We start from the raw sequence: 12,140 nt of genomic DNA on the forward strand, positions 1-12,140 counted from the left end.
TGCAGATGGAGCAATAGCTGAATGCAGGGTGATTAAGATCCCAAGGGTGAGAACGTGTTCATACCCTAAAGTGAGATCCCAGCCAGGGCACTCATCTGGGTTGCTCCTGATTATTTCCTGCCCCCACCTTCTAATATTTTTATCCACTGGAATCCTGACCTAGACAATGAAGACACCAGAGAAGCTTCCACCTGGTGGAGCAGCCAGGGAGGGGTGCTCCTGTGTGCTTGCCTTCAGTGCGATTTCTATGTTTCTGTGGATGCGTGAACTTAGAGGATAGGAGATGGTGATTTTGTATGTGTGGTGTAACTGCGGGGCTGTACCTTCCTCCATGTCTGTCTGTCTCTGTGGAGTGACAGTGTAACCAGGCTGCCCAGGTACCTACTCCACCTCTGCCACCTACTAGATGTGTGACCCCAGGCAAATGACTCACCTCTCTGTGCCTCAGTTTTCTTGTGCATATAAAAATGGGTATGATTGCAATAGTACTGACTGAAGAGTGTTGGTCTGAAGATTGAAGAGCTTATTCATGTACAGTGATTGAAACAGTGCTGGGCACTGAAATAGGAGCAAATATATGATGCTTATATGCGTTAGGTATGATTAAATGTGTAAAGGGTGGGCTTTTGTGCTTGTGGGGTGCACAGTATAAAGGATCTGAGGGGCTGGGGGAATGGGCTGCCTCTGTGATTTGTGGGAGGATGATGTGCTTGTGTGAGTGTGTGCACATACAAGTGTGATGTGTGCACAGTGAGTGCGTGTGCGTTCTGTAAATGTGCCAGGATGTTTACACAAACCAGCTCCAGGCCCTATGACAAGTCACTGAGGCTCTGTGTGTGCTTCAGTATCCTTATCTGTACAGTGGGTGAGGTTACTGCCTCCAAGTTAGCTGTGGGAGGTGGGTGTGCTCTGAACACATGCAGGTGCTGGGAGAAGTGCATGTTAAGAATTCTGAGACAGTGGGGCATAATTGTTGACACTCCTGGGGTCCTAAGTGCCAAGGCTGTGTCCTCCACCCCTGGGGGTGTACTGCGGATTCCAGCTCGCTGTAGGCAGAAGAGCCCTAGTCCAGTTTCTCCAGTCAGGCGTCGGAGGCCCAGAGAAGGATAGGGACTTGCCCTGGAACACCCAGCATGCTGGAGGCAGAGATGGGATTAGGTTGGAACCAGTCTCTTCTGCCCGGCTGGGGTGGCGGGAGAGCCCTGCAGCAGTCAATGTTGGCTGCTCTGCCTGCCCGCCCTGCCCCAGTGTCCAGCCCAGACTGGGGGAAGCTGCTCCCAAAGGAAGGTGTGTGCTTTGGCAGCAGGCACTGTCTGGGCCCTGGAGGCTGAAGCCAGGTGGCTGCCTAGGGTGAGAATTCCATGAGTCTGGGGAGGACCCTGCTTGGGTAGCCCAGTCCCAGCTTCCAGCCCTGTGTCACCACCTGGTTCTGCCTGGGGATTCTCAGAAGTCACGGAGGAGGAGGCTGAAGGCTTACAAATGCTTCAACCTTATTTTTTTATATAACATCTTTCTTGTAAGTCTACCTCCCTGTCGTAGGGAATGCAATTAATCAGAGACAAGAAAATTAAACCTTCACCTGGAAGAACAGCAACAAAGGGGTTTTGACACCACCCCCCCCCCACACACACACAACCACCCCCACCCCCAGGTGCTCTGCAATGTTAACTTGTCTAATCCTTGCAACAGTGCTCCACAGAGGTCCCACTGTGACAGGCGAGCCACAAAAAGGTTGAGTAACTTGCCCAAGGACGACACCCAGTTAGTGAGTGAAATGATGGGGATTTGAACGCAGATCCATGGACTTACCTAATGAGGCTACACCATGCTATGAGCAGCATCACAGTGAATGTGCTCCTAGGCTTCTTTGCTATGCATCTATATTGGTTTGGTTACACGAATGGCCTCCTTTTTACATACCCATAAGGCCCCGGTGCCAGATCTGGATTTGAATTCTGGCTCTTTTGCAGATAGGCTGGCTTGAATTTTATCCCTTCACCTCTATGGGACTCGGGTGCCTTATCTGTAAAATGGAGAGCTGTAGTATCTGCATCTGAGAGTTGGCTGAGCTTATTGTATGAAGCATTCAGCCTACACGTGGTCTGAGATGGGCCATGTCAACAGCCTGTTCTGAGGCCAGAGGGCTTTATAGGGAAAACAGTCAGAAAATACTCTGGATGCCAGGTGGCCTTAATATGTTGGGATCTGGAAGGCAGAGAGAAGCCTCTGTATCTCCCAAGGGGGGTGGTATTTCCTCTAGGTATCCCTGCCATTGCTACAGCCCTACCCCTGCACACTCCAGATGGAAGCAGGCAGAGCAGAGGCTAGACAGGGTGGATGAGGAAAACCCACAAATGGGCAGTGGGCGGAGCCTCCTGCCCAAGTCTGGCCTGGCTGGAAGGGGAGGGGGCTGTGGGGCAGGGCACAGGGGAGCCATCAGCTCCCACGGGACCGTTAAAGTCACTGTGCTGCCAGGCCAGCCGGGGTGTCTGCAGAGGCCCCCTGCCTCTTCGGTCACATCCTGCCACCTACCTGGGCTGCCTGTCCTGGGTACGTGCCCCTGGGGAGCCTGCTGCATGGTGTTCTGCTCGCCTCTTGTTAAGTCTATTTTTCTCTCCCTCTTCTCGTTCTTTTTTCTTCCTCTGTCTCTCTGCCCCTTTTTGTCTCTCTCATGTTCTTTCTTTTTTCCCTCCTATCATCATCTCTCAGTCTCTCTTGTATCTTTCCACCTTTCTGTTTTTTTCACTCCTTTTCTCTATATTTCTTTTTTATTGTTTCTTTCATTTTTTCCCCATTTTTTTTTTCTTCCTGACTCTTTTATTCTCTGCATCTGGATCTTTCTGTGTCTTGCTTTCCATCCTGAAAGCAGCTCAGGGACAAGAGCGCCCTCCCTAAGCCTTGGGGAAGGTTGGCCCTGCCCCTCTGAGGACATCAAAGGAGTTCACTTTCAGCAGGATGGGTGAAGAGGGTGTCCAGAATGGGGAGGACTGGTGCCTTTCTCCTGGGCTGGGGGATGGAGCCCTGGCTTTGAAGTGGTAACACCATCTCACCCCAGGTTCTGGTCCAGATTAACTACTGTCTGGACACTTCTTCCTGTTGCCCAATCTACGCAGTTCACTGGGGTGGGAAGGATGGGGTGCTGGGCACCTGGACCAGAGCTGAGTCAGGAGGTCTTTGCCAAGTTCTCAGGGTTAGCATCCTCTGGGGTGGCAATGCTGGAGAGCACTCAGGGTTTGGTGCCCTTATGCCCGCCCCCTCCAGGCAGCCAGCTCTGACTGCACCAGGCAGACGTATGACCCCTTCAGCCAGCTATGCCCCTGCTGCGCGGCGCCGTGGGCCTGGCAGGCCTCATTTTCTGGGCAGGCCAGATAGCGAACCCCCTGATGCCCGATGGCGCCCTAGCGCTGGCTTGGACCAACAGCACAGCTCTGCATCCCCTGAGTGGCTTGGGGGTGCCTCACTACCGGCGGAAGCGCCACATCTCTGCCCTGGACATGCGTGCCTTATTGGATTATCACAACCACATCAGGGCCACCGTGCAACCACCGGCTGCCAACATGGAGTATATGGTGAGTCCCTGTGCCCTCCCCAGTCCCCCTTCCAGCAGACGCCATTCATCTCAACCTGTTCTGGAAGGGCTGGACCGTTCACCAGTCTGGCCCCACAAGCCAGTGTCTGGGTGTCTGGACCACGTGGAAAGGGCAAGATCTAGTCCACCCATTTTAAAGAAGAGGGCATGAGGGTGATGGCACAGGTCCTCCGGGGAGTCAGGGCCAGAGGCCTGCTATTTATGGAGCATCTACTGTGCGCCAGGCACTTCACATAACCCTGGGGACATTCTTCCTGCAAGATGGGAACTGTCTCCTTCATTTTTCCAGTAAAGAAATGAAGGTGCAGAGAACTAGTTTGCCCAAGGTCACCCAGTTGGCATTCCACCCCAGGTGTACCTGCTGCTAAAGGCAGCTGTTTCAAGTAACACAGTACCCTGTGAATAATTTTGGCTCCGCACTGGCAACCTGCATGGGGTGGGTGGCTGGAGCTTTCCACACTGTTGTCTATTTGCCCCCGGGGTGTGATGGACGTACCCAGAGTGCCCTCAGCAAGCTTTGGAGGTAGAGTTTGGAGCTTTGGGGCTGGTACCTGGGAGTCTCCAGCTGGGGAAAACCAGCCCCCGACCAACAGAGGAAGCTGGGGTGTCTGCCCTCAAAGGGACAAGGCTGGTGGCTCTTCCTCCAGCCTCCCAGAGTGGAGGAGGGAACTTTCTTTTTATCACAGCTCTTCCTCTGGGACCATTGTCCCAAACCAGCCTGGAGACACAGGCTTCCAGCCCACCTACAGATTCCTTTAGGGAAAGAGATGGCCAGTTCCACCCCCTCCAAGACCTGCTACACAGAGCCTGCAAGTTCTTTTGCAATGTGTCCATTCACTTACTCGGGTCCCCTTAAAGCCAGACACCACGCTACGCCTCATGGACACTACCTGGAACAGGATGACGAACGCCCTTTCCTCATGGAACTTACATTTTAATGAGACTGATAGAAAACAAACACCAACAAAATACAGATAGAATGTAACGTCAGATAATGATAAGGTGTGGGGAGGGATGGGAGGAGAAGCAGGAATGGCAGGCACCGAGAGGTGGGGGAACATTTATTTGTTCATTAACTGACTCATTCCTTTATTAACACAGCAGTTGACACATAGAAGGCCCTCCATCTTCAAACAAGTGACACATTTATTGAGCACCAGTTGTGTGTGCAAGGCGCTCACTTCAATAGGTGTTTAATGATGGCATGCACTGCAGAGCAGAGAGATCCATGTCTCATTAGGGACCTCGAGGGGGGTCGGTGCGTGTGGGTTTGATGTTAGCTCTCCCCTTCTCTCCGTTCACGACTCTTTGTAGAATGAAGGAGACATTTCTCTGTTTGCCTAAAATACTATCGAGTCAGACAACCCAGGAGAGATGCTTGCACCCCTCTTTTGGTGCCCCTGTTTCTTCTTCACTACCTGGCTTCTGCCTACAGGACAGGTAATCCTTGCTCAAGGAGCCTGGTTCTCATTCTCACACCCTCCAGGATTGTAATGATCGTTTCACGTCTCATTTTCTTGCCAGACCGTGAGTCCTCGGTGCCTAGAAATACTGTTCAAGCCCTGGCCGCGTGGCTCAGTTGACTGGAGCGTCATCCCGTACACCAAAAGGTTGTGGGTTTGATCCCCAGCCAGGGCATGTACAGGAAGCAACTGATTGATGTTTCTTTCTCTCTAAAATCAATAGACATATCTTTGGGTGAGGATTAAAAAAAAAAAAAAAGAAAGGAAAGAAATACTATTCAATATCTGCTGAATGAACAAATAAATATGAGAATCCTGGGAAGTCAGAGCTGGAAGGGAACTAGTATTTTTTTAAGCGATGCCTTTCCAGGTTATAAAAGTTGGAGCATTCATATATTGTAAAATTATGAAGCTGTTATGAAAGATGAGAATGGTATTCCCTCTGTAAGGATGTGGAATAACCACCAAGATAACCTATCCTGGTAAGTGACAACAGCAAGGTGCTGAGAAGAATGTCTAGCATGCTGCCATTTGCATGTGTGTGTATATATATGTGTGTCTTGTATAATTATTACATATAATTATATATACAATCGCATTACATATGCTTATACAGATCTAGAATATTTCTGGAAGAGGACACAGGAAACTCACAGTGGGTTGCCTCTAGGGGGCACAGAGGCTGGAGCAGTAAGTGTAGGAAAGAGATGAGAGACTTTCCACTCTTCCTCCTTTGGACACTTTACATATCGAACTTGTGCATGTTTACATTATTCAAAAAGATCTTTTTTTATTCTTGTTTATTCTATTACAGTTGTCCCAATTTCCCCCCTTTGCCCTCCTCTGTCCAGCCCCTCCCCCCGGCTCTCACAGTCTGTCCCCACACTGTTTCCATGTCCATGGGTCATTCATACATGTTCTTCCAAAAAAAAAAGAAAAGTCTTTTGAAATAAGTATTTTTAAAGTTAAAAAACTACATTTTAAAGATACAATGAACAAAATAAAAAATCAGTTACCTTCCCATCACCCTGGGCTCAGCCACTTTAGGGACTGCTGTGAACACCTGGACCGATACCCTGGGACCCTGCTCACAACAGAGAGCCCCAGTCTCAAAGTCCAGTAGAGAGAAAAGGGTACCAGACTAGGAGTCAGAGACCTGGGTGTGCATGGCAACCCCAATGCGGACTTGCTGTTGACCTTGAAGTCACAGGCCTTCTCTGAGCCCCAGTTTTTTAATCTGTCAAGTGATTATTGCAGGGTTCCGAGGGACGGGGAATCATGGCACCAGCTAAGTGTGCACATCGGGACACTTCCTGATGGTGGTTGCTCCCCAGGGAATTTCACAGCCCTTCTCTCCCCAGATCTGGGACGAGCGGCTGGCCAGGTCTGCCGCAGCCTGGGCCACCCAGTGCATCTGGGCCCACGGGCCCTCACAGTTGATGAGATATGTAGGCCAGAACCTCTCCATCCACACTGGCCGGTAAGTGACCCTCTGCCCTCCCTTTACTCAGTCATTCAACGGGGTCACCGAGCAGGCTGGTGGCAGAGCGACTTTTCTTTTCCCCCACCCAGCATCTTCCATCTTCTCTGGCCCCCCAGGTACCGCTCGGTGGTGGATCTCGTGAAAGCGTGGTCTGAGGAGAAGCAGCAATACTTGTTTCCAGCCCCCAAGGACTGTAACCCGCACTGCCCCTGGCGCTGCAGCGGCCCCGTGTGCTCCCACTATACCCAGGTACCCCAATCTTGGGACTAAGGGATGAGGGGAGAACGAACCCTGGGCCCTTAGAAGAAAAAGAATGTGGCGGAACAGAAATTGCAAATAAAACAGACCCTCCCTATGGACTTTCTTTTGCATAATAAGCATATTTCTGGAATGCTGGATTGAGATGAACTGGATCTGGTTTTGAGTGTTTTAGGTGGGCTGACCAAGGTGTTTGGCTCCAAAATCGAGATGTGTGATCTGACAAATTCAAGAGAGCTTTTGAGTTCAATAGGTCCAAATATTTTCTAGTATTTTCTGTATTCTAAGACTCCCACTATCTTTAAAAAAAGAAATGCCAAAATAAGGTTACAAAAATCATAGTATATTTTGAGTGCTAATATTGAATATGTTAACACATATCACACATAAAAATATAAAGCAATATAATATTGCAAGAAATAAGACAGAAACTTCCAATTGCATGACAGATACCTTCCATTAGTCCTCTCTGTCTCTCTGTGGCTCATTTGGAGATAATATCAAAATTCTAAATTTGAGACCCTCTAAAAATGTAAGGCCTAAACCAAATGTCCTTCCAGACATCCCATGAGAATTATTGCCTCCATTTTAAAAACTGAGGCACAGAGTGGTTAAGTGACTTGACCCAAGTCACTCAGCTAGTGATACCAAGATTCTGGTCCAAGGCTGTTTAACTCCAAAGTTTGTAGTTTAACCTCCAGCACAACAACGAGTTTCAAACAGTGGTCACTAGGAAAAAAGAAAAGAAAACAACCCCTAATAGAACAGTACAGAAAATATTAGCGTATTTCACACATAAAATTAAATATTGGTTCATAAAATTTTTGTTCCAACTTTGTGTGTGTGTGTTTGTGCACAGGGTAGCAATATAAAATTTCTTTTTTAAAATATGGAGCGCTTATGAATTTGTGTGTCATCTTTACAGAGGTGCCACGCTAATCTTCTCCATATTGTACCAATTTTAGTATCTGTGCTGCTGAAGTAAGCACTATAATTTATTTCTTACTGTTGGTTGTAGTAAAAAAATAAAAAAGTTTGAGGAATATGTTTCCAGCCCCCCCACCTTGGAACAGGCAGTTGACACTTAATTCACCTCCCCTGAAGCAAGTCCAGGAGCCTCCCAGCCCCGAGGAATCTGGGCCCCACTGGGTCCTTCTCAACCTCCCTCGTCTGTGTCCTTCCTCAGATGGTGTGGGCATCCTCCAACCGGCTGGGCTGTGCCCTGCACACCTGCGGCAGCATCAGCGTCTGGGGCAGCACTTGGCACCAGGCAGTGTACTTGGTCTGCAACTACGCTATTAAGTAAGTGCAGCATTGGGCTAGAGGGGGCTCTGGGGCGGGAAGGTGGATCCTGAGGTGGAGTGGGCAGAATTCAACAAAAAAGAAGACACACAGGACACCCTGCCTTCCTCCATTCTAAGTAGCCTCAACGTCATACATTTTGGTAGTTCTAAAGTCCATTAATGATCCTTTTTCTTTACCTAAGTTTCAGAATTGGTTGGGAGACAGAGGACCAAGGCAGGGGGACAGGCGGTCTCACTGATGAGATCAACAGTGGAGAATGCGGCTTAGATCTGCCAGCCAAGTGGGCGCGCAGGTATCTCACTATCGAATTAGGTCTGCACACCCACTGACGGGCCACACTGGGCAGCCACAGGCCTCGTCCTACAAGGGAAGTGCCAGCCCCTCTAAGCTTGCAACCAAGAACACAGGTGCCTGGCGGGCAGCCAGGTCCCAGAGGAAAGGGCGGGTGGAATGAGAATGTTTAGTAATCAGACTCTTCGATCAGCTGGGTGGGAGAGAGGTCACAAGTGGTCTTCATACCATGGAAACATGGAGAAAGGGAAATGGAAGTTTCCATCCAGTATACAGCCTTGCAAACATTACAGATTCTTACAGAGGCAGAAACAAGAACAAATTCTAAGTAAACACAATATTTAGAATTTTAAAATTACATAATGGTAACACATTTTTACTCTCACACTGCCCTTGATCATTTACAAAATATCAATACTTTCACCTTATTATCCCACTGAAGAGATGAAAGAGAAAGAAAAAAGGAAAAAGGGAGGAACACTGGGAAAATATTTTCCCCTTTTACAGATTAAGAAATTGAGGACCAGAGAGGTTACCAAAAGTCACAAAGCCAATAAGTGGCAGAGCTGTATGAAACACAGGCTCTTTGATTCCAAGTCCCATGTTATGTCTTCTATACTATCCTGATGTTCGGGAAGTCATTGGTAACCTGAACATAAATTCTCTAGCTATTTACTTTTTAGATGGTCACGTCTATTGTCAACATATCACATCATAGCCCAGCTTTATTAGACAAGGAAAAATACAACAACCAAATTCCAATACATGCAGCTTATGGAACTATTCCAATTTATTTGCTGATATAGCAAATTTTTGCAGCATTGATTATTAATAGTATAGTTGTTAAGATTTTTAGACTCTGAGGTCAAGATTGTCAGGGTTTGAATTGTAATTTAACTTAACTTCCCTATGACTGTTTCTTCGTCTGCAAAATGGGTACATACTTTACTCATAGAATTGTTGAGAGAATTAAGTGAGCTGACCCAGAAAATGCCCCTGGGCTCATAAGAAATTCAGAATATGTGTTGGTTCTTATTGTCATTACCAGCTCTACCATGTGCACATTGAGGACTTTGGGTAAGTCATTTTATCTCTACAGTCTCCTCTTTGTAAATAGAGCTAATAGTACCTGGCTCTGAGGATCATAATCCTTGTTGCTCATAGTACATGGTAAATAAATGGTGGCTATAATTATGACTAGGAAATAAACTCTTTGAGGGTGGGAAATAGATCTTATTCATTTGTATATACTTTCACTACAGTGATGTCAACTCTTTATTTTTTAAGTGGTAGAACTTTTTTCCAAGAGGTTAAATTAGACAAAAAAAGAACTACTCTGATTCTGTCAGCCTTGGTGTCTCCTCCACCCCCTCTCCCTGTGCTCAAATTTCCAAGAGACCTTTTGAAAACTGTGTATTCACAGATTTGGCACAAATTCTGATGCCCAGTAGATGCTCTGGATGTGAATGAATGAATGAGTTCCATATGAAACCAGAAGTACATACTTTTCCAAGCACTTTGGCTGACTTTACTCAGAGTTATTTAGTAACACTTTTGGAGAAAAAAAAGATTGCATTTCTGCCACAAAGAATGTCCATTTGAAGTGTGGGAAAATAAGGCACAGGGACTTGGCAATGATAATTAACACTATAGGACAATAGCGAGATCATTAGGCAGCCATGAGCAAGAAAGAGCTGGAAGGAATGGTTTTAAGCCTTGAGAGGAGAAAGAGGGAGAAAAGAGAAATCTGTGGGTTGGGATGGAGAAGAAAGTTGAGGGAGGATGAGGTGTGTGAGCTAGACCCACAGGCTGCTAGAGCAATCTGGAAAGCGGATGTGATTCTATAAGCCAGGGGTTGGCAAACTTCCGCCCATGGCCAAAATATGGCCTGCTGCCTGTTTTTGGTAAATAAAGTTTTATTGAAACACAGCAAAAGCATTCACTTACATATTATCTATGGCCATTTTCATGTGATAGAGACATCTGGCCTGCAAAGCCTAAAACATTTACTATCTGGCCTTTTCAAAATAATAATAATAGTAATAATAATAATAATAATAATAATAATAATAATTGTCGAGCCCTGCTAGGCAATGAGAAACCACCGAAAGTTCTTGAATAGGAGAAAATGGTATTCGGTGTTCCTTTTTTTCTTTTTTTTAACAGCTTTATGGAGATATAGTTCACATGCCATACAACTCACCCATTGAAAGTGTAAAATTCAGTGGGTTTTGATATATCCCATTATTAACTTTTAAAAATTGTGGTAAAATATATATAACATAAAATTTGCCATTTTAACCATTTTAAAGTGTACAGCTCAGTGACATTAATTACATTCACAATGTTGTACGATCATCACTACTATTTACAAAACTGTTTCATCACCCCTAAGAAAAAGCCTGTAACCCTTAAGCAATTAGCTTCCTATTCCCCCTCCTCTCAGAGGCCATGGTCGTTTGAAAGGATGAACTCAGGAGCAGGTAGAATGGAGTTAGGATCAGGCCACTGAAGAAATAAATGTGTAGCAGTGGCCTTGATGAGGCTTCATGGACATGTGCTCCACGACTGAATTGCTCTCATCACTGATTATTCTAGCCCTCCTTTGCCCAGCTCTCTTATAACTTACAAAATAGCTTTACGTAATTTTTACAGACGGCATTTCATTTATTTATTTCACTCAGAGGATAAAATTAAGGCCCAAGAAATGAGGTCGTTTATTCTGTCACCAGTTGGCAGGTGGCAGAATCCAGGAACAGGCTCAGAACTTAGATCTGCCTGAGTCGGGGTCAGGGGTGGTGGAAAGAATAAGAAAATCAGCACTTACTGGGGAGTCAGATTGGCCAGGCATGGTGCTAGGGGCATGCACACGTGGCTCCATTCTCTCATCTTCGTTGCATCTCTCTGCTGGAGGGAAGTCTTCTCTTGCTTTTACAGATGAAGAAACTGAGGCTTGCAGATGTGACTTGCCCAAGGTCACACGGCCAGTCAGTGGTGGTGCTGAGATTTGGAAAGCTGTGTGAAGGTTGTTCACAGAACTCTCCTATGCCCCCTGACCCCATCTCCCTGGGACCTTTTTTCTTCCAGGGGCAACTGGATCGGCGAGGCGCCGTACAAGATGGGGAGGCCGTGTTCTGCCTGTCCCCCGAGTTACCAAGGCAGCTGCAGTAGCAACATGTGCTTCTCTGGGCTCAAATCCAACCAGCTCCTGTGGTTCTGAATTTTCCCTGGGCTCTGGAGGGTCTCTGAGTGGGCCTAAACCTCTAAGGGTCCCTCTCTAAAGATCAGATCAAGGAATAATTTTTTTTAGACATGAATTGATTTCCTTCCGTTGATCTGAATTTGCTTTCCTGATAAATGTCTAGCTCGTGCCAGATGAAGATGACCTCCTTGCCTTCCTTCTTTCCTCAGTTGCCTCTTTCTTTTCTCTGGCCTCCAGGGAAGAGGCCTGCATCTTTAGTTGACTCAGTACTCAGAGAGCCACGGCTCGAAGGAACAGTGGCAGCAGTTTTGTGACTTTAGGCCTCAAACTCACAAGTCTTTGTCCACCCAATAAAAGGTATCTATTAAATAACCTTTAGCCTGAAACCCACCTTCATTCATCCAGTAATAACCAACCAGGTTCTGGGCAGCCTTTGAAGATCTATGGTTCCCTCCTTGAGCTGGGAACATTTTGGGTCTGAGCTTTTAAAAAATAATTGAGCCCTGGCTGGTGTGGCTCAGTGGATTGAGTGCCAGCCTGTGAACCAAA

At 46.9% G+C, this 12,140-nt stretch overlaps 1 protein-coding gene and 1 non-coding gene across 2 annotated transcripts; one reads left to right on the forward strand and one right to left on the reverse strand.

Annotated features, from left to right (window-relative positions):
• The first annotated feature begins 3,311 nt into the window (after window positions 1-3,311).
• R3HDML (R3H domain containing like) lies at window positions 3,312-11,858 on the forward strand. Its single transcript, XM_090286442.1, has 5 exons — window positions 3,312-3,569; window positions 6,414-6,532; window positions 6,652-6,784; window positions 7,980-8,095; window positions 11,477-11,858. Exons 1-5 carry the CDS (start codon window positions 3,312-3,314, stop codon window positions 11,607-11,609), a joined length of 759 nt encoding a protein of 252 aa, XP_090142568.1. The 3' UTR covers window positions 11,610-11,858.
• On the reverse strand, window positions 7,677-7,782 carry LOC150003600 (U6 spliceosomal RNA). Its single transcript, XR_016512836.1, has one exon. It is a non-coding gene; the product is annotated as a U6 spliceosomal RNA (small nuclear RNA).
• Window positions 11,859-12,140: the final 282 nt, after the last annotated feature.

This window comes from Furipterus horrens, unplaced genomic scaffold (assembly GCF_987537825.1).
Source record: "Furipterus horrens unplaced genomic scaffold, mFurHor1.1.pri manual_scaffold_8, whole genome shotgun sequence".
Classification (NCBI taxonomy): Eukaryota; Metazoa; Chordata; class Mammalia; order Chiroptera; family Furipteridae; genus Furipterus; species Furipterus horrens.

Coding starts and splice junctions, on each gene's coding strand:
- R3HDML (XM_090286442.1), top strand. CDS start 3,312: ATGCCCCTGCTGCGCGGCGCCGTGGGCCTGGCAGGCCTCATTTTCTGG. Junction 3,570..6,413: donor CTGCCAACATGGAGTATATG/GTGAGTCCCTGT, acceptor TTCTCTCCCCAG/ATCTGGGACGAGCGGCTGGC. Junction 6,785..7,979: donor TGTGCTCCCACTATACCCAG/GTACCCCAATCT, acceptor GTCCTTCCTCAG/ATGGTGTGGGCATCCTCCAA.